General features: G+C 48.6%; 2 protein-coding genes across 9 annotated transcripts; one reads left to right on the top strand and one right to left on the bottom strand.

Annotated features, from left to right (window-relative positions):
* Nucleotides 1-333: 333 nt before the first annotated feature.
* Nucleotides 334-13,504, bottom strand: arhgef2b (rho/rac guanine nucleotide exchange factor (GEF) 2b). 6 transcript variants are annotated; one of them, XM_032558929.1, is made up of 22 exons: nt 12,803-13,488; nt 10,075-10,225; nt 8,615-8,682; nt 8,471-8,534; nt 8,256-8,388; nt 7,866-7,969; nt 7,644-7,787; nt 7,271-7,521; nt 4,436-4,561; nt 4,174-4,291; nt 3,854-4,102; nt 3,707-3,783; nt 3,418-3,590; nt 3,261-3,328; nt 2,968-3,177; nt 2,796-2,873; nt 2,660-2,712; nt 2,273-2,314; nt 2,096-2,146; nt 1,740-2,018; nt 1,533-1,671; nt 334-1,463 (listed from the first exon to the last, which is right to left on the bottom strand). In XM_032558929.1, exons 1-22 carry the CDS (start codon nt 12,860-12,862, stop codon nt 1,429-1,431), a joined length of 2,673 nt encoding a protein of 890 aa, XP_032414820.1. In that variant the 5' UTR covers nt 12,863-13,488; the 3' UTR covers nt 334-1,428. The 6 variants fall into 6 exon arrangements, with proteins under 6 accessions (XP_032414820.1, XP_032414825.1, XP_032414824.1 ...); XM_032558934.1 differs by lacking the exon at nt 12,803-13,488 and adding an exon at nt 9,930-10,021 and having other exon boundaries at nt 8,615-9,438; nt 10,057-10,153; XM_032558933.1 differs by lacking the exon at nt 10,075-10,225 and having other exon boundaries at nt 12,803-13,090.
* Nucleotides 10,546-21,690, top strand: LOC116717494 (transmembrane protein 79-like). Of its 3 annotated transcripts, none has more exons than XM_032558938.1 (5): nt 10,546-10,709; nt 20,106-20,573; nt 20,649-20,843; nt 20,924-21,155; nt 21,268-21,690. In XM_032558938.1, exons 2-5 carry the CDS (start codon nt 20,108-20,110, stop codon nt 21,470-21,472), a joined length of 1,098 nt encoding a protein of 365 aa, XP_032414829.1. In that variant the 5' UTR covers nt 10,546-10,709; nt 20,106-20,107; the 3' UTR covers nt 21,473-21,690. The 3 variants fall into 3 exon arrangements, with proteins under 3 accessions (XP_032414829.1, XP_032414827.1, XP_032414828.1); XM_032558936.1 differs by lacking the exon at nt 10,546-10,709 and adding an exon at nt 14,775-15,143; XM_032558937.1 differs by lacking the exon at nt 10,546-10,709 and adding an exon at nt 15,156-15,291.
* Nucleotides 21,691-22,798: the final 1,108 nt, after the last annotated feature.

The raw sequence follows: 22,798 nt of genomic DNA, 5'->3' as shown, positions 1-22,798 counted from the left end.
GTTTCGGGCGAGAGGCGGGGTCACCTGGCAGGTCGCAGGGCAACACAGAGACAGACAGGATAAACAACAACACACACACACACACACACACTCCTAGGGAGAATTTAGAGAAACCAATTCACCTGACAGTCATGTTTTTGGACTGTGGGAGGAAGCAGGAGAACCGGAGAGAACCCACCATGCACAGGAAGAACATGCAGAAAGACTCCAGGCCGGGAATCTAACCCAGGACCTTAATGCTACAAGGCAACTGCCACTGTGGAGCCCTCATTCGTCCACATCTCTATCCATCTATTCATCATTCATCCATCCATCCTAACAACAGCAGACAGGAAGTTTCTGAGGTTTTTATATTCAGCAGAAATCAATAATCAGTTCCTGAAAGGTTTCAGGTTGTTCTCCTGGATCTTCCAGATGTTTCTGTAAATTCTCTAAAATGTTCTGGATAGGAAACCTTCATCATCATCTTCATCAGCTGAAGAGCTGGAGTCGTTTGTGTCCATCAGCAGGTTCATAGTGTTTACATCATCATCATCATCATCATGTTGACACTTACAAACTGGTTAATTAACTCTTATAGAAAAAACAGCCATGCTAACATGCTAATGTACAGCAGCTGTGACTCATGCAGACCTCCCTCCCAGTCCTCCCAGTCCCTATCTCTAACTGGTCCCTCCTCCCACCCTGCTGCTGCATTAAAATGTTTTGGCTTCACCTGAACCTGGAACAGATTTTGAAGCTAAATATTCAGACGTAACAAACAGAATAAAAGTTTCTAAAACTACTTCTGTTTAAATAAAGTTCCCACAGTCAGGCTGCAACTCCAAAGGCCTTCTGGGTAATGTAGTGTGGTGACCGTTCATGTGTCTCATGTTTGGATCTGAGCCAGGAACAGAAATGTTTCTGCTTCCAGCGAAGGTCAGCAGGTCGGTCTGCTCTGAGATCTGCTGAATCAGCGTTCCTATCAGGCCAAATCGATTATTACTTATTGATCAGACTCTCATTTTAATATCTGAATCCTGCCAAGCAGCGTTTCCTGTTTTATCCACAGTTTCACTCCAGCTTCTTTTCCCCTGACCCCCCCAGTAGCTCCCAGTAAACCTGTACTGGTCTCCAGCTCCCAGCATGGCCGATTGTATGAAGCATTTTTTGAAGCAGATTTTGAACTTTGGACTGAGACACACAAACTCCGCCCACTGGCCTTAGGGCCTCCAATCAGAGTTGACCACAGCCTCTGTAAGCCCCTCCCTCTCTCTATGCCCCTCCCCCCTCCAGCAGACATGATCAGTAAACAGTTGTCATGGTTACACTTCCTGTATCGAACAGAAAATTTAGGAAATGTTGAAGGAAAATGTCCGACAGCGAGTGGATCTCTGGTAGCGACGGTGACATCACGGTGACATCATGGCGGCGACATCCACTGGGAGGTTAGCTCTCGCTCTCCTCGGGAATGTCCTGGAGGTCTGGGGGGGTCACAGAGCGGCGGTTACCATGGTGACAGTGAGGCGCACGGCGGTGACGGCGGTACTGACCTCTGGGACTGTCGGAGCGCGGCGAGATCTTCATCACTTCTTCATCCTCCTCCTCCTCAAGGCCATCTAATTGGTCGACGGGATCCTCGACAGCCAACGGGGCGACGGTGGGCGGCTCGGCTTCCAGCTTCCTGTCGACCTGTTGGGAGAAACAACGGACTTCAGCGCTGTTCGCCGTCGCCGCATCACCTGGCTCTCCAGACTCACCTGCTGGTCCTTGGAGGCGTCACCCTTCCCTTTGTTCTTCTTTTTCTTCTTTCCGGACCCCGCCACCTTCTTGCCGCCCTCCTCCGCCTTCAGACGCAGCCGCGACAGCTCCTCCTGCAGCAGCTCCACCTGCCGGCGCAGCAGCACCGCCTCGCCGCTGGCGTCCAGCGCCGCATCGCGCGACATCGACCGCACCAGGCGGGGGGCGGAGCCAGGGCCGGCCTGGGGGACGGCGCCCGCCGACAGCTCCAGGATCGAGTCCTGCCGGATCACCGCCGCCTGGGGGCAGAGCCAAACACAGCCGTTACATCACTTCCTGCTTCAACAGGAAACGCTTTTAGACCGGAGGAACGGACCTGGAGGGTGTGAAGCTGCGTGCTGAGCCCGACCAGCCGCTGGCGCACTTCCTGTTGACATAAAGCGGGTCAGAACTGGGTCAGACCCAGAACCGGGTTCTGACGCTGCGGCTCAGCCTAACCTCTGAGCCGAATGAAAGCTGATTGGTCGAAGCAGAAACAGGAAGTAGTGGTTACCTCGTTCAGGGTCCGTTCCTGCAGCTGGTTTCCGTTCCGGTCCTGAAACACAAAACCGGGTCAGAACCAGAACCCTCATGGTCACACACACTCTGATGAAACGGGTCGAGCCCGGCTTTCATCAGCCACCTCCAGACGACTCGCTGAAACAGAACCTTCTCGGATCACCGGCCAGCCGAGTCAAAACGGACCCGCCCAGAACTGCAGAGCGATACCGCCGCCGTGCAGCTGCTCCTGTTGCCATGGCCACACCACCAACAGCCCAACTGGGACCAGTCAGAACCTTCATCATTAATCTGCGAACCTAAACCAAACCTACACCTGAACTGGACCTGAACCGCCTCAGACTAAGTAGAATCAGCGGAGTTCTGGTGGAAGGAGCTTTACCTTGGAAGAGCTGTTGAGTTTAAAAGAACCGTTGACAGAACCCGAATCCCCATCTGAGAGAGAAACAGGTGAGGGAGGGACAGGTGAGAGGAGGTCGGAACCGGGCCAGGAAAAGAGCAGAACAGGTGTGACTCACTGCTGATGTCCTGGTTGCCGTTGGTCACAGAGGATTTCTGATTGCTGGTGTCGGACAGCAGCGCTGCCAGTTTGTCGACTGAAACAAGAAACAGAGAAGGAAAGTCAGATTCAACCAGGACGACCAACCAGAACCAAGCAGGTCCAACAAGGACCAAGCAGAACCTCCTCACCTTCTCCAATGGCGGCCAGGAGGAGCGGTTCTGCTTTGGGAGCGTGCGGTGTGTCGGCTCTGAACAGGTTCCGGTTACAGGAGGAGGTCTTCGCCTCCACACGCCGCTCCTCTCCGTCTTCTCGCGCCGTGGCCTGGACCAAATCGGAGAACAAGGTGGCCCGCTCCTGCAGGAGCTCCAGAACCTCCTTGTCCTTCTGCTGGATGTCAGCTGTGGAGACAGGCGAGGAAGAGGATGGACATTAGGACCCAACTTCACTCAGGGTCAGAGGTCACCGGGAGCAGCATCAGTACCTCTGAGGCGGCGCTGTAAAGCTTTGTCTTCAGTCTCAATGAGAGGAAACTCGTCTCTGGAAGGACAGCTGCAAAGAAAACGTGACGAGCTTTACGAACCAGTTCAGAACGAGAAGGAACTACAAACTACGTCACTGTAGCTGGGCGGAGCACCGACCTCTGAGCAGCCTTCTGGATGCAGCTCATCCACGTCTTCCGGTCGTCTTTGGACGAAGCGTACAGCTCGTACATCTCTGGGGGGGCGGAGTCACTGATCAGGTACATCCCTTTTTCCTGATTGGCTACTTCTCTGACGATCAGCTTGGTCAGGGAAACCACAGGGGACTTGTCCTGAGACGCAGGAGGACAGACAGGTGAAGAGACAGAGGACAGGCAGGGTCCCTCAGAGACAAGCTAAAGTTCACAGGTTTTTAAAGGTGATAAAGGTGAAATCAGGTGTGGCTCACCAGTGATGCAAAAGTGAATTTCTGGTCCTTTTCCTGGAGGAAAACTAAGATGTCTGACATCAGCAAGACCTGCACATCTGGAGAGAGCAGTGAGTGTAGTCAGCAGGTGTTCCCCAGGTGTTCCCTAGGTGTCCCCGCCCCGCCTACCTTTCATCCTGGAGCCCTGCACCTTCCAGGTGAGTGTCCCCTCATGGAGCAGCTTCCTCCTCAGCAGCTCCCCCCCTCTGAACGCGCCGCCTCCCTTCACCTCAGCCTGGGCCCGTGGGTCCAACCGGGCCTGGACCTCCTGCAGCCGCCTGTTCCGGTCCAGCTCCAGAACCTCCTGATCCACCGAGCCAATCAGCTCCTTCAGGAGGACCAGGGCCTCCTGTAGGTCTCGCCGCTCGTCCGGACAGCCTGCAGGGGGCAGAGCAGATCAGCGCCGCCGCCGGGGATGAGGAGGACCTGGTGTGGGGGCGGAGCCTCACCTTTGGTGTTGTCCAGGATCCTCTGGATCAGAACCGGGTATTTGGTGATCCGCTGGGTGACCAGCAGGATGCACTCCTGGACGCCATGGCGACGCAGCAGAGGACCGCGACAAACCCGCTGATTAACACAGAAAGAAACCGGTTTAATCTGGATACTGCCCAGCAGCACCCGCTTTAATCCAGTTCTAGTTCAATCAGTGTAAACCGGAGTGAATCCGGTTCAGTCGGTGTAAACCGGAGTGAATCCGGTCCTTCTCCTCACCCTGATGAACTGCTGCAGCCTGCGGTCTCGGTTCAGCACTTCTTTGTAGAGTTTCACGGCTTTGGGGTGGCGGCTGCAGAACTCGGAGTAAAGCTTCTTCATGTCTTCGGCACACTGACCTGAGAACTGCACACACACACACACACACACACCCACTTATTAGAAACATGTTCTGTCCATCAGGACTCTGAAGCTGATGTTCCCATCTGTCTCCAGGCCTCACCAGATTTGGGGTGTTCAGGGCCGCTGCTAGCTGCTGTGCGGGGCCCGGCCCCCCAATGGGAGTCACTGATAAATTCTGTATTTTTCACTTCATTTCTCCAAATGTGGTGGAGGAACATTAAGGATCAAGAAGTCAACAGATTTGAAAGTGTGATTAAAACAAGCAAACAAATAGAATATAATGATTTAACTGGGAGAACTAGTTCTCATGTGAAGACGTTTTAACATGTTGTACTGGTTTGGAGCAAAATCATAAAGAACATCTAAAAGGTCCAGGTATTCATCACTTTACTTATTTAACTTTGTCTTTTATAGGAATGTTGAGGAATGTGCCTTTTAAAGGAGATTTAATGGGAAGTAATTCACATTTGTTTAGGTTTAGAGTCGAACCAAAGCTTTGGAGAAGGTGTTGATAATTTCAATAGAGTTTTTTATTTCACATTTATTCTTTAGAAATACTGCAGTATCATCAGCAAGCTAAGAAATTACAATATTTCTGTTTTCAAAATTAATTGCTGTAATTTTTTTCTTTATTTTAACTGAAAGAATATGGCAAGAATAAATAAATACGGGGAGACTGGACAGCTTTTCATATAATAACTTTTAGAGCAACCATGAGACAATTTTAACCCTAACCCTGCAGATGCATTACAGTTAATGCAGTGGTTCCCAAAGTGGGTCCCTGAATGTTTTAGTTCTCTCCCTGCTTTAACGCACCTGGACCCAATGACGGCTCGTTAGAGGCCTAAGAAAAACACTGACATGATGAAAAGGTTGTTAACCAGGGACAGAACTAAAACGTGCAGGATGCCGGCCCTCCAGGCCCCCCTGAGATAATATATAACACTTGACAACTTTTAATTAAGATTTGTAATTTGTAATCATTTGTAAGATTTTGTAATATTGCCTCTCCTGCTGATTGAGCAGTAACATGTACCAGCCACACTTTGTCCCTCCACTGAGTTTTCCAGAATTTGGTATCATTTGTATTTGAGTTTGTTGGATAAAACAAAAGTCAGCTTTACAGTTTTTAATATATATAAAAAAATTACCTTTCTTTTAGTGTTGTAACTTAACCTTCGAGCATTGAGTGAAATAACTTTAAAAAAAGAAATGCTTCTAACCCTAAATGGAGTCACAGGAAAATCTAACAAACTCTCCCAACAGAGAAATGATATTATAAACGGACCTTTTTCAATATTTAAATGTCATTACTTAACTGTTAGTTCTGATTCTCAAGATGTCTGCTACCCAGCTAGTAAGCAAATGTTCGGTCTTAACGTTCACTCCATCCATACATTCGCACATTATGGAAAAAATTATTTTTGCTGTAATTTTACTTAATTAGTTTTAAATAAATTTAAAACCCTTATGGTGGTTAATATTTTTGACAAAATCTCCATTTATGTTTTCTTTAGAAAGTCTGCATCTCTGAACGTCGTCTGAACGTCCGTGTGCGACGTTTTTATAAAATGAAGTTGCTAAATTCAATACCCCACTTAGGCAGTAGGGGGCTCCACGCCCAGAAAAACATTGTCCTCTCCATTCAAAATATGGTTATAAGTCTGATTTTTCTCACTCCCTTTCCTGCATAAACTGCATTGCATTTATTCTAATGTAATGTAAATGTATCTCAAAGGAGAGTAATACTTAAATAAAAGTCCTTTCATTTGGGGCGTGCCGTGGTGGCGTAGGGGACAGCGCGACCCACGTTTGGAGTCCTTGAGTCCTCGATGCGGCCGTCGCGGGTTCGACTCCCGAACCCGATGATATCTGCCGCATGTCTTCCCCCCTTCCTGTCAGCCTACTCTCATATAAGGGACTAGAGCCACAAAAGACCCCTGGAGGGGTAAAAATAAATAAAATGTATATCCTACCGAGTGACGTCACTTCAGATTTCTGCAGTCATGAAACAAAGCTTCTTTACTTCACATGAAACCTATGGGATCTATTCGGTAGGTTATTGGTTTCCATACTTATTTGTATCATATTCTGACCAAGCATGTTAGAGCGTAAAAAGCCAGATTTGTTCCCGACGCCTTTTGTGTTTGTATCATGACAAGATTCGTCCTCCTTCGTATCAACCACTAAATAATGCTGTTTGCCGTTTCCAGTGACGTAAATCACGAGCCAATCAAATGGGTTCGGTACCGTACCCTGCTGTGCTGCTAATGCTAACCCTGGAGTAGGTAGGAAAGTCTGAGAATAGCCGGGCTGAGCCGCGCCGGATCTGCTCATGGAAACTGAATCTGGTCGAGGCGGACCGGGACAGAACCGGACCGGACTGGTTAGAGACGCTCTGGTGAAAAAACGCCTTTAGTTCAGTCAGAACCTCCTCTTGTGGACGTCCTCTGTCAGTACACAGGCGGAGGAAGTGGGCCGGCTGAATTCAGTACCGCTGGAGACCTGCAGGGGGAGCTGTCTCCCTCAGACTGAAACCGGACCTTCAGTCTGGCTTCATGTTGTGACGTCTCAGGTGAGCAGCTAGTCTTTTTATTGATTTTGTGTGCAAATAAAATATTTTATTTAACTGGTTCCTCAGACCTGAACCTGCCAGGTTCTGCCCGGACCCCAACTCCCTCTGACCCACTTTGTCGCCACAGGTGAGCTCACCTGTCGCAGCAGCAGGTCGCCCAGGCGACGGACGGTAAAGTTGTTGGCGCTGCCCTCCTGCAGCCCGTCCTTCCTGCGGCTCAGCAGCTGGGACAGGAAGTTGGTGTGCAGCTCCAGCAGCTGGTCCAGGCAGGGGAAGATGGTGTGGACCACTCCCGCCTCCAGCAGCACCTCCTCCTGCATCCCTCGCCGGTAAACGCCCTCCATGATCCGCAGCGTCCGGACGTGGTGGAACTCCGTCTGGATCAGCTCTGAGACATGAGACGGGTGGAGGCAACATGTAAAGTTTATTCCGTTTATTTGGTTCTGGTCCTGCTCAGTCCGGTGATTGTGTCTCGGCGGCTCCCCCTGGTGGCCGCGGCGTGCGTCGTACCGTAGATGACGTCCTGCTGCTTGATGACGTCTTTGTGCTGCATCTGCAGGAACTTGGAGTCCACCGCCATGCTCCAGCTGTCGGCCTGGACGCAGCCGCCCTCCTCCTGCAGCTCCTCCAGCAGGGGGCTCCACCACCACTCGCCTGTTACAACACAGCCTGTCGTTATCAGACGCAGCGCCCCCCGCTGCCGCTAGCGGCCCGTCAATAAGCTCAACGCACCGTCGTCGGTCAGAGACTCCATGGACAGAGTTCTGTTGCGGAAGTTCAGCGACTCGGTGGACTGGGACAGAATCCTGCGGAGACCGACGGACTCCTCTGTCCCCCTGGGACACAGAGAGACAGTCCATCTGAAGCTGTAGCTCAGGACTCTGAACGGATCTCTGGACTCAGCAGTGGCGCAAATGATCACACCTGCAGGTCCAATTAATCGCCTGCTAGCTTTTAACCACAGTGTCAGGAACAGAACAAGAAGTGGAGATGCTATCTGTTAGCATGTGGAGATGCTATCTGTTAGCATGTGGAGATGCTATCTGTTAGCATGTGGAGATGCTACCTGTTAGCAGTTGAGAGTGCTTCCCAGCAGCCAATCAGATCTTGGTTTTTACTCACCCTGCGATGTTATTGGTGGAGACGCTCTTGGCGAGCGTGAGGCCGGTCCGAACCCGCCTGGATCCCAGCAGAGACTGTCGCAAAGTGTCTGAGGGGTAGATAGCTGAGCTCGGACGCTCCTTCATCATCGGAGCTGAGGATGAGCACAGAGGAAGAGGATGTAGGATGGGCAGAGGCAGACAGACCGGTGGAGGCAGACAGACAGGTGGACTCACTTTTGGTCCGCAGAGCGACGTTCTGTAGAGCTGAATTGTTTCTGACTAACGTCAGCTTCTGTTGCTGTGGGACAAAGACAGACAGACAGGTGGTCAGACAGACAGGTGGTCAGACAGACAGGTGGTCAGATAGACATGTGTTACCCTCTGCTTCATCTTGGCGCAGCTCGCCACGCTGTCCCTGCAGCGGTTGTGGATGGTGACGTTGCATCCTAGGAAAGAAAGGAGTCTGCTCAGTACCTGCTCTCTGATTGGCTTTGCAGGAACCACAGTAGTGATGTCACAGACTGGTCAGGTGCACCTGTGCATCACTGTAGCCAGGTGAGACATTACTGTCACGTAGACCTGGTCCATTTCCCTACTTGGAGTTCTGAGACCTGGACCGGACCCCACCTGTCCCACCAGCACCGGATCTCCACAAGGCCACATGCTGAGAGCCCCACAGACCCAAATGGTACCATCACAGGGATTGGGGGCCTCTCTCTGGAAACCGACTACAGAGTGGAGAACGGAGAACAACAACCTCCGTTTGAACACGAGCTGATCGTCGACTTTAGGGGTGCAAACCACACATTCACCCCATCATTAGAGACGGGGACAGGGTGGAGAATGTGCCAGATTTCAGGTTCCTTGGCAGCTACGTCAGTGAAGACCTGACCTGGAACGCCAACTTCACTTCAGTCCTCAAGAGGGCAGAGCAGAGTCTGAACTTCCTGATTATTCTCAGGAAGAACAAGCGGAGAGCTGAGCTCTCTGCGGAGTTGGTGTTGAGCCACGGCGTCTCGCTGTGGTTCTCCAGCAGAGAGGAAGCAGCTCCAGAGGGCCAGAAGCTCCGCCCACAGACTGACTGGATGCCCTCTTCCGTCTCTGGAGGAGATCAACAGGATCCGCTGCCTCCGGAGAGCCCGCAGCATCACCACGGACCCCTCGCACCGCGAGCACCACCTCTTCCTGCCCCCAGGGAGGCGCTTCAGGATCATAAAGTCAAGAACAAACTTTATTTATTTATCTATTTATTCTTAACACTCCAGTTGTTCTGTGTTTCTTTGATTCTGAAAGTGAAGTTGGTCCTCTCTACGCACTATGGACACACACCTTTCTATCTTCATAAGGACTTTGCACCGACTCAACTCACACCTCAGTCCTAATCCTGACCTCTGACCCTAGAACAGTAGTTCTCCTTATGGGTCCCAGGCTTTGGGGCCCATACGGAGCAGTGGGTCCTCACAAAAAGAAAAATGGGCCTTACAACATGAGAAAAACCAAAACACACACTTTAGCAGAAGTATAACAGCTGTGTGTATATTTCGGTCCAGTAATGACATCATCAGTGGAAAAACTGATGATGTCATTACTGAACAACAAAATGGCTGAGTGTGTACTTGCCTATAGTGCATAGAAAGAACCAACTTCACCCACAAGTTGAGCTTCTTGTGGACAGTGAGGACATTTTTCTCACCTGGGGGTTGGAGGGTGGTTAGATGACCGAGTCCAAATCTGAGGGTCAACTGTTCCTGGTGGTCACACAGTCACCTGGGCAGCTGAGTTTACCTGGGCAGCTGAGTTTACTGGGCAGCTGAGTTTACCTGGGCAGCTGAGTTTACCTGGACAGCTGAGCGCCTCCTTAGCCGTGATGCTCTTGTTGCAGGAGGAGCAGAGCGTAGTGGCCGATACGCTGAGCGAGGTGAACAGGTGGCCGCTGCTGGAACGCGCCTCCCGCTCTCTCGTCTCCTTCAGCCGCTCCTTCTCCTTGATCTGGACAGGAAACCATTGGAACCAGTGAAACCAGTAGAGCTAATAAACCAGTGGAATCAGTGAAACCAGTAGAACCAGTGAAACCAATGGAACCAGTGGAACCAGTGAAACAAATGAAACCAGTAGAACCAGTGAAACCAGTGGAACCATTGGAACCAGTGGAACCATTGGAACATAGGGTGGGGCTAATACTTAGGGGGTGAAGGCTGGAAACACCTGAGCTCTCACTGTTCAGTGTTTTGTTCTGAGGTAAACCAGGTCAGAGCGGTACCAGACTGGATCAGAACCGGGTCAGAGGGCTGTGTCACTGTGTCACTATGGGAACTTCTGCTTTCCTCTGTTCTGTTTCTCTCAACAGGAAGAGGAACAGGAAGTCCATCTGTATTCATCAGAACCGGCCGCAGGATTACATCAGAGACGTGTAAAGGGGCCGGGTCCAGACAGCAGCCCAGGTCCTGGTTCTGGTTGTAACCTTTGTGTTCAGGTGGGTGGTCCTTAATCTGGCGCCGCCCACCTGTATGCATCATTAATCGTCTCTAATCCTCAGCTGGATTCCAACTCCCAGGATGCATTTCACCAACAGCACCCCAGATGGCTGGAAGAAAACGGTTCTGTTCTGATGAGCTGTTCAGATGGTTCTGACTTTGTTAAACTGGTTCTGACTGAGTCAGACTGGGTTACGCTGGTCCATATGGATCATACCGGGTCTGTCGGAACCGGCTCAGGGCAGAAGCGGCGCTCAGTGACAGTCAGTGATCAGCTGATGGATAAATAAAGAGTTCAGTGATGAAGAGGAAGAAAGGGAGCTCTGTTGGAGAGAGAGAGGGAGGGCGAGCGAGTTGGGTTAGAGCAGAGAGAGAGAGTCAGGAGGAGAAAGGTGGTTCCAGGTCATGTGACCGCTGAAGTCTGCAAGGTGATAAGGTTCTGGAGTCCTCTAGTCCAGGTATTATGGTAACAGCCAATCACATCCCTAGTGCTCCCAGCCAGCAGAGGGAGCCAGCGAGCCGCAGATTAACGCAGCGCAATGAGACACGAGCAAGACGCAGAGCAACCAGCAACTCTGGTCGTGATGCTGCAGCCCCAGCAGCAGAGCTAGCACTGTTAGCATGTTGCTGGAGCACCCAGCAACCATCTTCTTCTCCAGCCACAGACCTGATGTTTGACCTTTGACCCTGAAATCTTCAACCAATTCCATTTAAGATGAGGTGGTTGTACCAATGCCATGGATACCAGACCTCACAGCGTCCCCACAGGCGCGGAGGTGAACACGTTGCACAGAGGGTTCGGTTGGTTTGACTCAGAAAGAGAAACGCAACAACAGCAACAAATGTTGCTGTTAGCAACAAATTGTGCTGTTTTGGTTCCGATTGAACAGCTGAGACTAGAGCAACCTGCAGCTCCAGGTGAGTCAACCTGCAGGTTTCAGATCAGTTCTGCTGCTTTCATTAAATGGCTGAGATTATTGATCATAAATCCTTCGTACGGCTGTCTTATCACCAAGCTTCGATCAATATTTGAGCAGTGGAGTGAGTGGGCGCACAGGGCTGCTGCAGCCTGCAGGTAACCATGGCAACGGCCAGGATGCTTCAGCTAGGCGTAGGCGTGCGAACACCCGCTCTGCCTCATCTTCATCGGGATGAAGAACACTAAGCTCCGCTTGAGCGACCAATCAGAAGTCAGCGCCTGAGACTGACGGGCCAATCAGAGCTCAGCTCAGATTCTGTTGAAAGACTTTGGAGTAAAAACTAAAAACTCCCACTGTCCTTGAAGCAGCATTCCCAGTTAAACCAGTGACCCCCTCCCCACCACCATGACACCTCCACCGTGCTTCACAGCTCAGCCACACCGACCCGACCCGGAAGAAGAGCAACGGTTCTGATTACAAACATGGAAGCTCTGAAGAACCCTCAAAATCAGAACTTCTGCTAATCAGAACCGGCCCTGGTTCAGGAACTGATTGGGTTTTCCGTCAGAACCGGGTTGTTTGGGTTTGTGGGTCAGAGGTCAGACCTTCCCATCTCTTCCTGTATGAGACACTGGCACGCGCGCGCCCCAACGCACGCGGCGCGCGCATCCTCCCCTCCCCCCCTCCCCGCTTCCTCCTGCAGGACAAAGCGGCCACGCTGCCTCCTTTAAAAAGTCCGAACTCACCGAACCTCTTCGGTACCGGCCCACGCTTCTCGCACACGCTGTGACCCACGCAAGCACGCACCCTGTTCACGCGCAGTAGAAGAAACGCGCGTGCTCGTTTGAGTTAGCGGAAAGAAAAAAAAATCTGTTTCCCGTTTCTGATCTCCGAACTTTTCGGCTCCGTTTCCCTTTAAACTGGACCCAGAACCGGGCCCTGACCCGAACCCTGGCCCGCTCACTGAGCCAGTCCGCCGAAGTAACGAAACCAGCGGTTCGGTTCGTGTTTTCCAGATGTGCCCGGTCAGATCGGAGCGGAACCAAGCAGACTCGGACCGGGACCAGGAACCGGTCTGCTCGGTTCCGTTCGACCCATTATAAAGTGTCTATAATTAAAGTGTGGGTGGTCGCGCGCGGCGGGGTTCGGCGGGTTCCGGGGTTGCGGCTCACCTTCAGGCTGCTCTCCTTCATCCGGTCCTTCTCCCTCCGGCTCTCCAGCAGCCGGGACATCGAGCCGCAAATCGGTTCCGATCGGTTCCGACGGTCCGAGTCAGTCTCTCTCACTCTGAGCCACAAAGTCCGGAGGTTCTGGTCCCGGTCCGGAGCGCTCCGCCGTCTGTGTAGGGGGTGGGGCTTGAGTCTGACAGACAGATCTTCTCTGTACTTCTGACCAATCAGAGCGCAGCCCGCTGCCGCCGCGCTCGGCTAATCCCGTCGCTGCTCGTAGCTTAGGCCCCGCCCACCGACACATCTAGGAGAGCACTCGTTTCTGGAGCTGGAGCAGCGCAGTCAACGTTTTGGGTGGGGTTAGTCTCTATGACAACGTGTCACCAAGTCACATGACCCACATCAGCCAGCCAGGGCGTCACTAGAAGTCACGTGACTGATGATCAAACGCTCTCGGCACCGGAACGATTAGCTCCGCCCGCCGACAGAGGCATGGACAACAGACAACCGAGTGACGTGGAAGTGAAGGATCCGACCCCGCCCGCCCCGCAGCGCAGCGGGCAGCGCCGGTGAGCGACCCGAACCTTCACCGGCTCCGCTCAGACACAAAGAGATGACGGAGCCGCAGCGGAACCACGAGATAAACAATAACTGATCACCGCAGATCTGGATCAATGACGGCCACTGCCGCTGTCACCATGACAACCCGCCATCACACAAAACGCACAGCAGGCACGTTCGGAGGCGCCGCCTGCCGGCAGCACCGCGAACTGCGGTTCAACTTTATGATTAACTTTTTATTTTGAATATTTACAAAATTTAACATACATTCATTGAAATTAGTTGTAATAAATATACTAAAATACTTTATTGATTCCAAAGGAAAATTACATGAAATGAGATTTTAACAACCCACTTTCTAAAATTAGATTTCAACACAGCGCCCCCTCCCGTCAGAAAGATCAGTATTAACAGAGGTATTTTCCATTCAGTTACAGTCATCTTTCATAGCTGGATATCTTGGATAACAATATCTGGTTGATCAATACTTTACAAAACTAGAGAAAGTAACTTTGAGCTTCAGATTATTTCCATAATGGCCGTTAATTTCTCTGGCTGCTTTTCCACAGGTCGTCCCAGAATTCATCATCTATCAACAGATGTGACTCATGTCTCTATTACAATATTCTCTTATACAAAAAACGAGGAAGAGTCTGATTTGCTGCTTCACCTCTGCAGGTGAGACGCCTGTGTTCTGACTGAACCAATCAGACACTCAAAAAGCTATGACATCATCATTTGGGCTGGGCCAGATGGCTTAAAGGTTCCGAAACCTTAGCGTATGTAACCGGGTGGTGTAGAACTAGAACCGGGTGGTGTAGAACCTTGTGGTGTAGAACTGGGTGGTGTAGAACGGGGCGGTGTAGAACCTTGTGGTGTAGAACCGGGTGATGTAGAACCTTGTGGTGTAGAACCGGGTGGTGTAGAACGGGGCGGTGTAGAACCTTGTGGTGTAGAACCGGGTGATGTAGAACCTTGTGGTGTAGAACCGGGTGGTGTAGAACCAGGCGGTGTAGAACCAGGTGGTGTAGAACCGGGTGGTGTAGAACTGGCTGATGTAGAACCTTGTGGTGTAGAACCTTGTGGTGTAGAACTGGGTGGTGTAGAACCGGGTGATGTAGAACCAGGCGGTGTAGAACCAGGTGGTGTAGAACCGGGCGGTGTAGAACCGGGTGGTGTCTCTATCTCCCTGGTTTTAGTCAGAACCCCAGCAGCAGCGTTCTGGACCGTTGAGGATGTGAACGGTCGCTGCTGCAGGAATCAAAACCAAAATAAAAATAAATAGGGCGTGCCGTGGTGGTGTAGCGGTTAGCGTGACCCGTATTTGGAGGCCTTCAGTCCTCGACACGGCCGTCGCGGGTTCGACTCCCGGACCCGACGACATTTGCCGCATGTCTTGCCCCTCTCCTCCCCCATTTCCTGTCGGCCTACTGTCATATAAGGGACACAAGAGACCCCCTGGAGGGGTAAAAGAATAAATAATTAGATAAAATTAGTCTGGTTCATTGTCAGTGAAAATTAAAATTCTTCATCTCATTTTTCTCAGCAGAACTCCGGTTCCGGTCCGCTGATTCCGGCTCCTGGTTCTACTTTCGGTTCCGAAGTTGACTTATCCTTCGTCTGAGTTTTAATTTTTGTGATGCTTTCCCTTTAAGAGGATATCCCCTTTAATTCACCTGCCCTGACCTCACCTGGGCTGAACTTCCGCAAAGTATCGGAACAACAGAAGAAGAGCCCGAGCCCAGACCCAGAGCCGTCGAGCCAGAACCGAACCAGAACCAAGGTCAGAGCCTTCAGTTCCTTTCTCCGTCAGCAGGTTCGGTATTCGTCCGTGACGTAGGTGGTTCCAGGTGGACCTGAACCACAGTGACGTCAAACTGCAAACACGCTTCCTGTTTATGTGGACTCGGGTGGTTCCGGAGGTCCAAAAGGTTCTATTTGTTTTTGATGAAATATTCAGAGAAATAAAAATAAAAACCCAATTGGATCCCGCTGATCCGGTTCCAATGAAACCCGCTGCTGGCAAATGTGATCAGTCATTCTGGTACCGACTGGTTCTGGAGGTTCTAAGCAGTTAATTCCCTCCATTCAGCAGCAGGTTGGCGGTTCCTCAGATCAGAGACTGAGCTGCGAATCAAGACCGTGGAGGTTCTGCTGGGTTTGACCTAAAATAAACCCTTTTATCCAACTGGACGATCATCGGAGCTTTAAACCGACATCAGTGGGTAGAGAGACAGTGACGTCAGTAACGCGTTACAAAGTTTTACAAGTAACAAAGTAGTTATTACTCTTTTAACGAGTAATCGCGTTGCTATTTAAAATCCAGTAATCAGATTACAATTACTTTGTCATTTAATTTTATTTCCTCTACGTGTTTTAGTGACCAACAGCAACATGAGCAATGGAGAGAGATCCACAAGTTGTTGCTGGAAAAACAGGAACTATTTAGAGTTTCTGTCGCCAAGTCCGGTTAATATGAGCGGCTTTGGGCTCGTTTTTTCTAAATGTAATGAGTCATTTCTTTGGACTCGTTTTTGAGCGTAAAGTAACTCATTTGAGTTTTGAAATAAGCCCCAGGATTTGACTGACAACTAGTTAGTTTTAGTCAGGCCTTCCAGGTCCATCATTTTCCGGATGATCGTCCACTGTGTCTTTAATATCAAATTAATATACGACCTCTGAATGACGTCGAGCTGCGTTGCGCTCCAGAAAACTTTAAACACGGAGACTAAAATAAACAGCGCAATAAAGTGAAAACAGCCATGAATGAACGAGTCCGTAAAGTTGTGCAACTAAATGCCATTATAATTATTAATATTAAGATAAGTGTCACAAATCTGAGCAGCCAGCTGAGTTGTGAAGCCGCAGGAGTATGGGGGAATTTCCCTGCCATAATCCAAGAGCACACATGTTCAGTCTTAAAGCAGGATTTTTTTGTCTTTTATTCTGAAAACTTTGAATACTTTTTCTTACATTTTAATTTTGAAAGCAGGACTTCATGTCTTTCTTCTCAAAACTTGTAACACTTGTACTCAAAACTTCTCCTGGCGCTCACTCTTAGTCTCTGCTCAGACTCTCTGCTCGCACATGGAACTGCCTTTTGGCAGAGTCGCCTAGCAACCTCTCAGCCAATAGAATGAAAGTGTTGTGCTGGGTGCGTTTGTTTCCTTCCAGCGGATCTGCCTGTGTGGCTGCTACTGATTGTAGGCGTAATGAAGTATCAGCGCATTTAATTGATCATAACTTGCTAAATACTAAACAGATTTTCAGGATTATTCAAACAGCTATCATCGCTACACTTACAAGGAAATTTATGTTTTTAAGTGTTTTTGAATCGACTGATGCATGGTTCAGCATATTTAAATATTCTTAGTGTGGAAAACAGAATAGATTCGGAATAGAATGTTTTGATATTGATGTATGATGAGCATTTTACAAAACACACAACCAGTCATATTTTTTAAATATATTATTTAGTAATATCAATACATATATATGTATATATATATATGAGAAACAAAGATGATTAAATAATGATGAACATGGTTATATACATAATATCTATATAGGTTTTATTCATGTTTTCCAGTCGAGGAGTTGCAGCTTAAGAGATCCATAGCAGTGGATCCGTCTCTCCTTAAACTCATTTCCCTCTTTATGAAACCTTCTAAACTAAAACGGGAGATATCTTACTTTAGACAGAGTGAAACAATTACATATAAATAACAGTCTTTGCAACTTTGTGTCGCATAATCTAAATCAATGTTAGGGGATAATTAAAACTTTTTAAGATTTACAAAATCTCAGTTAGCCTTCATAGCTGAAGCCGGTGTTACACCGTTAGCACTATAGCTAATATTAGCTGGTGGATATAAATATAGTATAGTAATATTCTATTCACAAAATATAAACAGTAATATGTCCATCTTACTTGTGAAACGTAATCCCCCAAGATCTCACGTCAATAATCCATCGATATGAACAAAAACATCCGGCAGTGCTGAGGTTTCTGCTACAATCAATAGTAGCAAACGCACCCAGCACAACGCTTTCATTCTATTGACTGAGAAGTTGCTAGGCGACTCTGCCAAAAGGCAGTTCCATGTTTCGTAAGCGAGCAGAGAGTTTGAGCGGAGACTAAGAGTGAGCGCCAGGAGAAATTTTGAGTACAAGCGTTACAAGTTTTGAGAAGGAAGACATGAAGTCCTGCTTTCAAAATGAAAATGTCATCTCTTGGATTATGGCAGGAAAATTCCCCCATACAGGAGGAGCGCCGTGCACTGCGCTCTGGTAGCAAACACAGGGCCGTAACGCAGAACCTGGAGGCTGGGGCAGGGAGGAGAGGCTCTAAAATCCTACTTAGAGTTTTCCAGCGAATAGTGCAACACACAAAACAAGCAAAAATTACTAAAGATTTTTTTTTTGTAATGTTGTAACTATCAAACAATCTCCACTTCAGTTCACCTTATAAGTGGAGACACATTGTTAAACTTACCATTGTTAAATAACTTGCAATATTATGATAATATTGTGGTCAGGTGTGGCTCTTACTCTGTGTGGTTCGCCATCACACTTAGAATAATCTATAAATGAGTGCAGAAAAAGCAAATTCAAAAGTGTTAAATGTTTTGGTGTTAGAGACTGTGCAAAAGCAGAGTTCATTTCGCTCTAATAGAGTCACATTCTGATTATGTAACTTTGGGGAGTATATTATTATTTCTAGTTAAAATCGAGTTTTAAAACAAAGTGTTCCCGTATCAAATCTGAAGGTGTTAAAATGGAATCAATAACTCTTGACTTTTTAGCTCTGAACTCTTACAGGGGCTATAACCCTTGTTGAGAGACTCAATAAACCATCGCTTCAAAACCACGTCTCTCTACCTACTCTTAGATATTTCAGGCAACACACAAAAATGAGGCACAAACCAGAATGTAAAATCTCTAACAAGACAACCCTAACTAACCCATACGTTAATCTCTCATCCGTCACAAACCTCTCCAGTTATTGCCATACACTCAAACTATAGCTGTCAAATCCTCTCCTGCATTAAACACTCCACTCTTGGCTGCTAATCATTTAAGGAGTAGTGTTTTCTTCTACGTACTCGATGTTGCACCTTTTTACCAGAAACTTCTGCTCGTTAGTACATTCTGTACGGCTGCATCCTGTTCTAGCATAATTTGCACTCCTTATCTAACGGTTGCATGCACTCAGGTTATTCATCTTATCCTTAGCTGAAACATTTCAAACTATAATGAAAACACATCATTTAGCAATATGAAGCATTATACTTGCTATTCAAAAGGTGTGATTACAATATTCAAAATATGCAAAACTCACACAAAAATGAATATACTTGATTATTACATTTTTATTTCTCCACACACTAAAGGAGTTTATTCACTGACTCCGCCCCCAGAGTCACAGGTTCCCACCAAGCGAAGCGACAGAAGAAAAGTAATTTCAGAACAATTTGTTTTCCATGTCTGACTTCTTCACCACGCTCGCTCAATATTTTTTTCTGAGATGGCTTATATTACTATTATTTTGAGTTGAGGCCAACTTGTATGTTAGACATGGCTCGGTGTAGGGTTAGCCTAACCATAACCCTACCCTAAGTTCAATACAATAAAATACATATTTAATATTCATTACAAAGAACGCTTATGAAGTTTAAAAAAATACTCTGGGAGAGTTAATATTAAGCTCTTAACACAGAGTTAGTGTTGCTTAGCGTTAAGTGACTAACTCCAGCAGAATTGGTATTTGACACTTAATTAGAGTTAAGGTACCAACTCTCCAAAAAGAGCTAAATTAACACTTTCTGGTGTGGATCCATATAGACACTTTAAAAGGGTTGAAATCAAACCTGACAGAGTTAATTTGGGCCTCCTGGATTTTCTGTGTAGGATTTAAGTTACTTTAGTGTCTAATGGCCTCAAAGCCATTAGACACTAATTTAAAAATCATCTTTGCAGCAAAATTATTTAATAAATATCCATCAGAGTTGTGCAGCAGAGATAATTCTAGATTTTAATCTTTAGGTTCTTCATCGGATTGTAGCAAAGTTCATCTTTCCACAGTTTCTCTACAAATGTTAATGCTGACGTTAGCGTTAGCTGCTATTGTGGTTGCTGATGTTAGCATTAGCTGCTATTGTGGATGCTGATGTTAGCGTTAGCTGCTATTGTGGATGCTGACGTTAGCGTTAACTTCTACTGTCGACGCTGACGTTAGCGTTAGCTGCCACTGTGGATGCTGACGTTGGTGTTAGCTACATTTTGTCTATGCCATTTTAGACTAGTATACAGAGGCTAACTGCTTTTAGCACAACAGTAGCCTTTTCTAGCATCAGATCAGTTTGAAGCATAAGTTAATCAAGAAAAGCCACTTCATCGCTGCTGCTAGCTGATGTGCGTCAGATTTACTGCTGTACCAGAAACACAATTCAAAGGTTCCTCTCTGGACTTTTGATTTAAAAAATAATAATAAAGTGATTGTGTAAAATGTTTACATTTTCCTGGCCCTGATGTTGACCCGATCAGACCCAGAACCAGGAGAACCAGATGCCTCTGCATCAGATTGTTACTGTGAGACATTCAGACACGGTCTCACCTGAACAATCCGTCCTCCAGGTCATCGGGTGACCTCCATTGGGGTCACATGACCTCTGAGCGCCGGCTGATGTCTGATGGACCAACTGAGCATCCCACCAGGGTCCAACTGTCTTGTCTCTGTCCTCAGATATGGACGTGTCTCTGAGCGATGATCCGCTCCTTAAAGCAACCCTGACAGAGAACGGTGGCGGGACAAACGAAAAGCGAGACGCAGACGAGCCTGCGGCCATGTTGGAGCCCGAGACGCTGCAGTGGCCGGAGGACAGAGAGACGGGGACGGGGGGACGAACAGATGGGGTCATCGCGAGGTCAGACGCGTCCAGCTGGACGGAGAGCGAGCGAGGCCGCAGGATGGAGAGGGCGGAGCTTATAGGTGAGGGGCGGGGCCACCTGGAGGAGAACCGACTTCCAGAGAAAGCCGCTCAGGTGTTCAACCCGGCTGTCACCGTCCTTCCCTCCCTCGCTGCCTCCAGAGACACAGAGGCATTCTGGGAAAAGGAATCAGAGAGGAGCCCCTTCCTGAGCCCTCGCCAAGTGGACTACAACCAACATGGCTACCAGTTTGACTTACCCGAGGACACGCCCCCTTCTACCTGTGAGTTTACCTGAGACCTCTGCTCCAGGTGGGTGGGGCTTAGCCCTCACCTGTCTGTCTCACCTGTGTGCCCAGGGAAAGGGGGATGTTCAGACAGAGATGCACTGAAGCTAGGCATCTCCGTGATGACATCAGCGCTGTTCTTCCCATTCCTGGTGTGGGGGGGGTTCGTCTTCCTGCCGTTCGACGCCCCCCTGCTGGACGGCGCCCCCCTCAGGCTGGTCTACACTCTGCGCTGCTCTGTGTTCGCCGCCGCACCCGTCGTCCTCGGTGAGACGGAGAGAAGAGATAACCTGGGACTCACCTGTCTGTCTCTCACCTGTCTTACCTGTCGCCCTCTCCTCCCCCAGGTTGGCTGGTCCTGGGCGTCAGCCGGCTCCGCTCCGGATCCACTCAGCCGGCCGTTGATGATGTCATCAAGGAGGCGGAGCTTCAAGAAGTCTCCGTCCACCGACGCTTCATCTCTGATTCTGCCTCCCTCTTCCTGATCTACTTCCTGCAGCTGGTTGTCATGGCGATGTACCTAACCCAGGAGCAGCTGAAGCTCGTCCCGCTGCTGACCATCGTCTTCGCCTTCGGCCGGTGAGTGTCACCATGGCAACTGGTTCAGGGTGGTGCCTCAGAAGCAAAGGTTAACAGTGATTCTGGGTGGTCTGCCAGAAGGTCAAAGGTTAACGTTTCTTTGCTCCTCCAGGTTGGCGTACTGGCTGGCGGCGGCGTTCGGCAGCAGCCTCCGCGGTTTCGGCTTCGGCCTGTCCTTCCTGCCCAGCCTCGTCATGATGGCGGCCAACTTCTACTTCATCTTCACGGTGGAGTCGGCGGGGTCGGTGTTCGGCGCCGCTCCGCCGCCGGACGAGGCGCTGCCTCTGCCCACAGGCAGACAGAGGTTCTGGGGATGATACCTGAGCTTTTCCATGATTATGATTATGGACTGGAGAAACTGGAAGCTCCGCCCACCTCTTTTAGTTTTTCAGAGTTTTTATTTTGTAGAAAGAACACAACTTTCTATTTTGTAAATATGGACTTGCATTGAATCAATTTTTATCAGCCAACTGTGCTCATAGTTTAGGTTTGTATAAAATTCATCAAAAGTTTCACAATAAAAGCATCAAATTCACTTCCTGTTATATCTCAGTTCAGTTTGTGGTTCAGAAGTCGTCATACTGAGCAGCAGGGGGCGACAGTGGAGAGAAAAAACCTTCTAATAGCAGAAACCTCCAGTTGGCGCATCCAGAGAAGAAGACGGCTGTAGACAGACAATAGGAGAGTAGTAGAAGAAACCAGCAGGTTCCCAGTGAACGCCAGTACATCTACTGGTTTCCATGCTGCAGTCCAGCTCAACCAGAGCAGAGACGGTTCTGGATCCGGGAGACCCAGCCTCTGGCACCGGCCGGGTCCAACAGCAGCTCAATTTGGTCCAGGAGATTTCCTCTGAATCCATCTGGAGAGGCTTCAGTTTCCTAGTAATAATAAGAATGATAAGAATCTACTTGATAATTAACATTTCAATCACAGTAAAAGATCTACATGGCGATACGAGGAGTTTTGGTATCGATCTGACACCAAGTAAATGCAGGGCAGTATCACCGATATCAATACCGATACTTTTTCTTATTCAAGCTTCATAGATCCAAAAGACCTAGAACAGAATTTCGCCAAACATTGTACGTGACAACAAAATGCTACACACCACAACACAAATTATTCTTTTTTTCCAAGTTGAACAATACAAGAAAATAATAAAAAGAATAAGGAATTTCTTTCCTTCAGTAGAACCATAAGTGAAATTTAAATAAAGTATAAATAAAGAAAGAATACATTCCCCCCTGTTTGACTGGCGCCGCTGAGCCACGTGATGGTGCAACAACAACAGACCGTGGAGGGTGGAGCAGCGCCGCTCTGACAGACAGAGCCGTGTGCAGCAGGCAGGAGAGAAAACAAGTTGAGTATTGAGTATTGTTCAGTATCAATACCAGCGTTGGTATCGATATTAGGAGTGAGCCGCCCAACTCAACATGGGCTGCATAATGTATTTTTGATGAATCTTAAAGAACCTTTGATTGGTTTATTATTTGATAATAAACCAATCAAAAATAATATTTCCTGCAGCATAAAAGCTAAAAGACTAAAGCTAAAAAGCTAAAAGCCGGCGTGTAAGACTGGAGATAAACAGGAGACTCTGCTGGTTTCTATCTTCCCTCCAATCGTTAAGGAGGGGAGCACCT

Source organism: Xiphophorus hellerii, chromosome 3, assembly GCF_003331165.1.
Source record: "Xiphophorus hellerii strain 12219 chromosome 3, Xiphophorus_hellerii-4.1, whole genome shotgun sequence".
Classification (NCBI taxonomy): Eukaryota; Metazoa; Chordata; class Actinopteri; order Cyprinodontiformes; family Poeciliidae; genus Xiphophorus; species Xiphophorus hellerii.
Note: the sequence above shows the minus strand (reverse complement) of the source record. Positions and strands in the feature narration are given on the sequence as shown.

Excerpts from the sequence above, each read along its gene's own strand:
- arhgef2b (XM_032558929.1), bottom strand. The coding sequence starts at position 12,862 with ATGTCCCGGCTGCTGGAGAGCCGGAGGGAGAAGGACCGGATGAAGGAG. Across the intron at positions 8,683-10,074 it reads GGAGGCGCTCAGCTGTCCAG|GATGCAACGTCACCATCCAC; the intron begins GTAAACTCAGCT and ends TTTCTTTCCTAG. Across the intron at positions 2,874-2,967 it reads CCTGGCCGCCATTGGAGAAG|TCGACAAACTGGCAGCGCTG; the intron begins GTGAGGAGGTTC and ends TTCTTGTTTCAG.
- LOC116717494 (XM_032558938.1), top strand. The coding sequence starts at position 20,108 with ATGGACGTGTCTCTGAGCGATGATCCGCTCCTTAAAGCAACCCTGACA. Across the intron at positions 20,844-20,923 it reads CGCCGCACCCGTCGTCCTCG|GTTGGCTGGTCCTGGGCGTC; the intron begins GTGAGACGGAGA and ends CTCCTCCCCCAG. Across the intron at positions 21,156-21,267 it reads ATCGTCTTCGCCTTCGGCCG|GTTGGCGTACTGGCTGGCGG; the intron begins GTGAGTGTCACC and ends TTGCTCCTCCAG.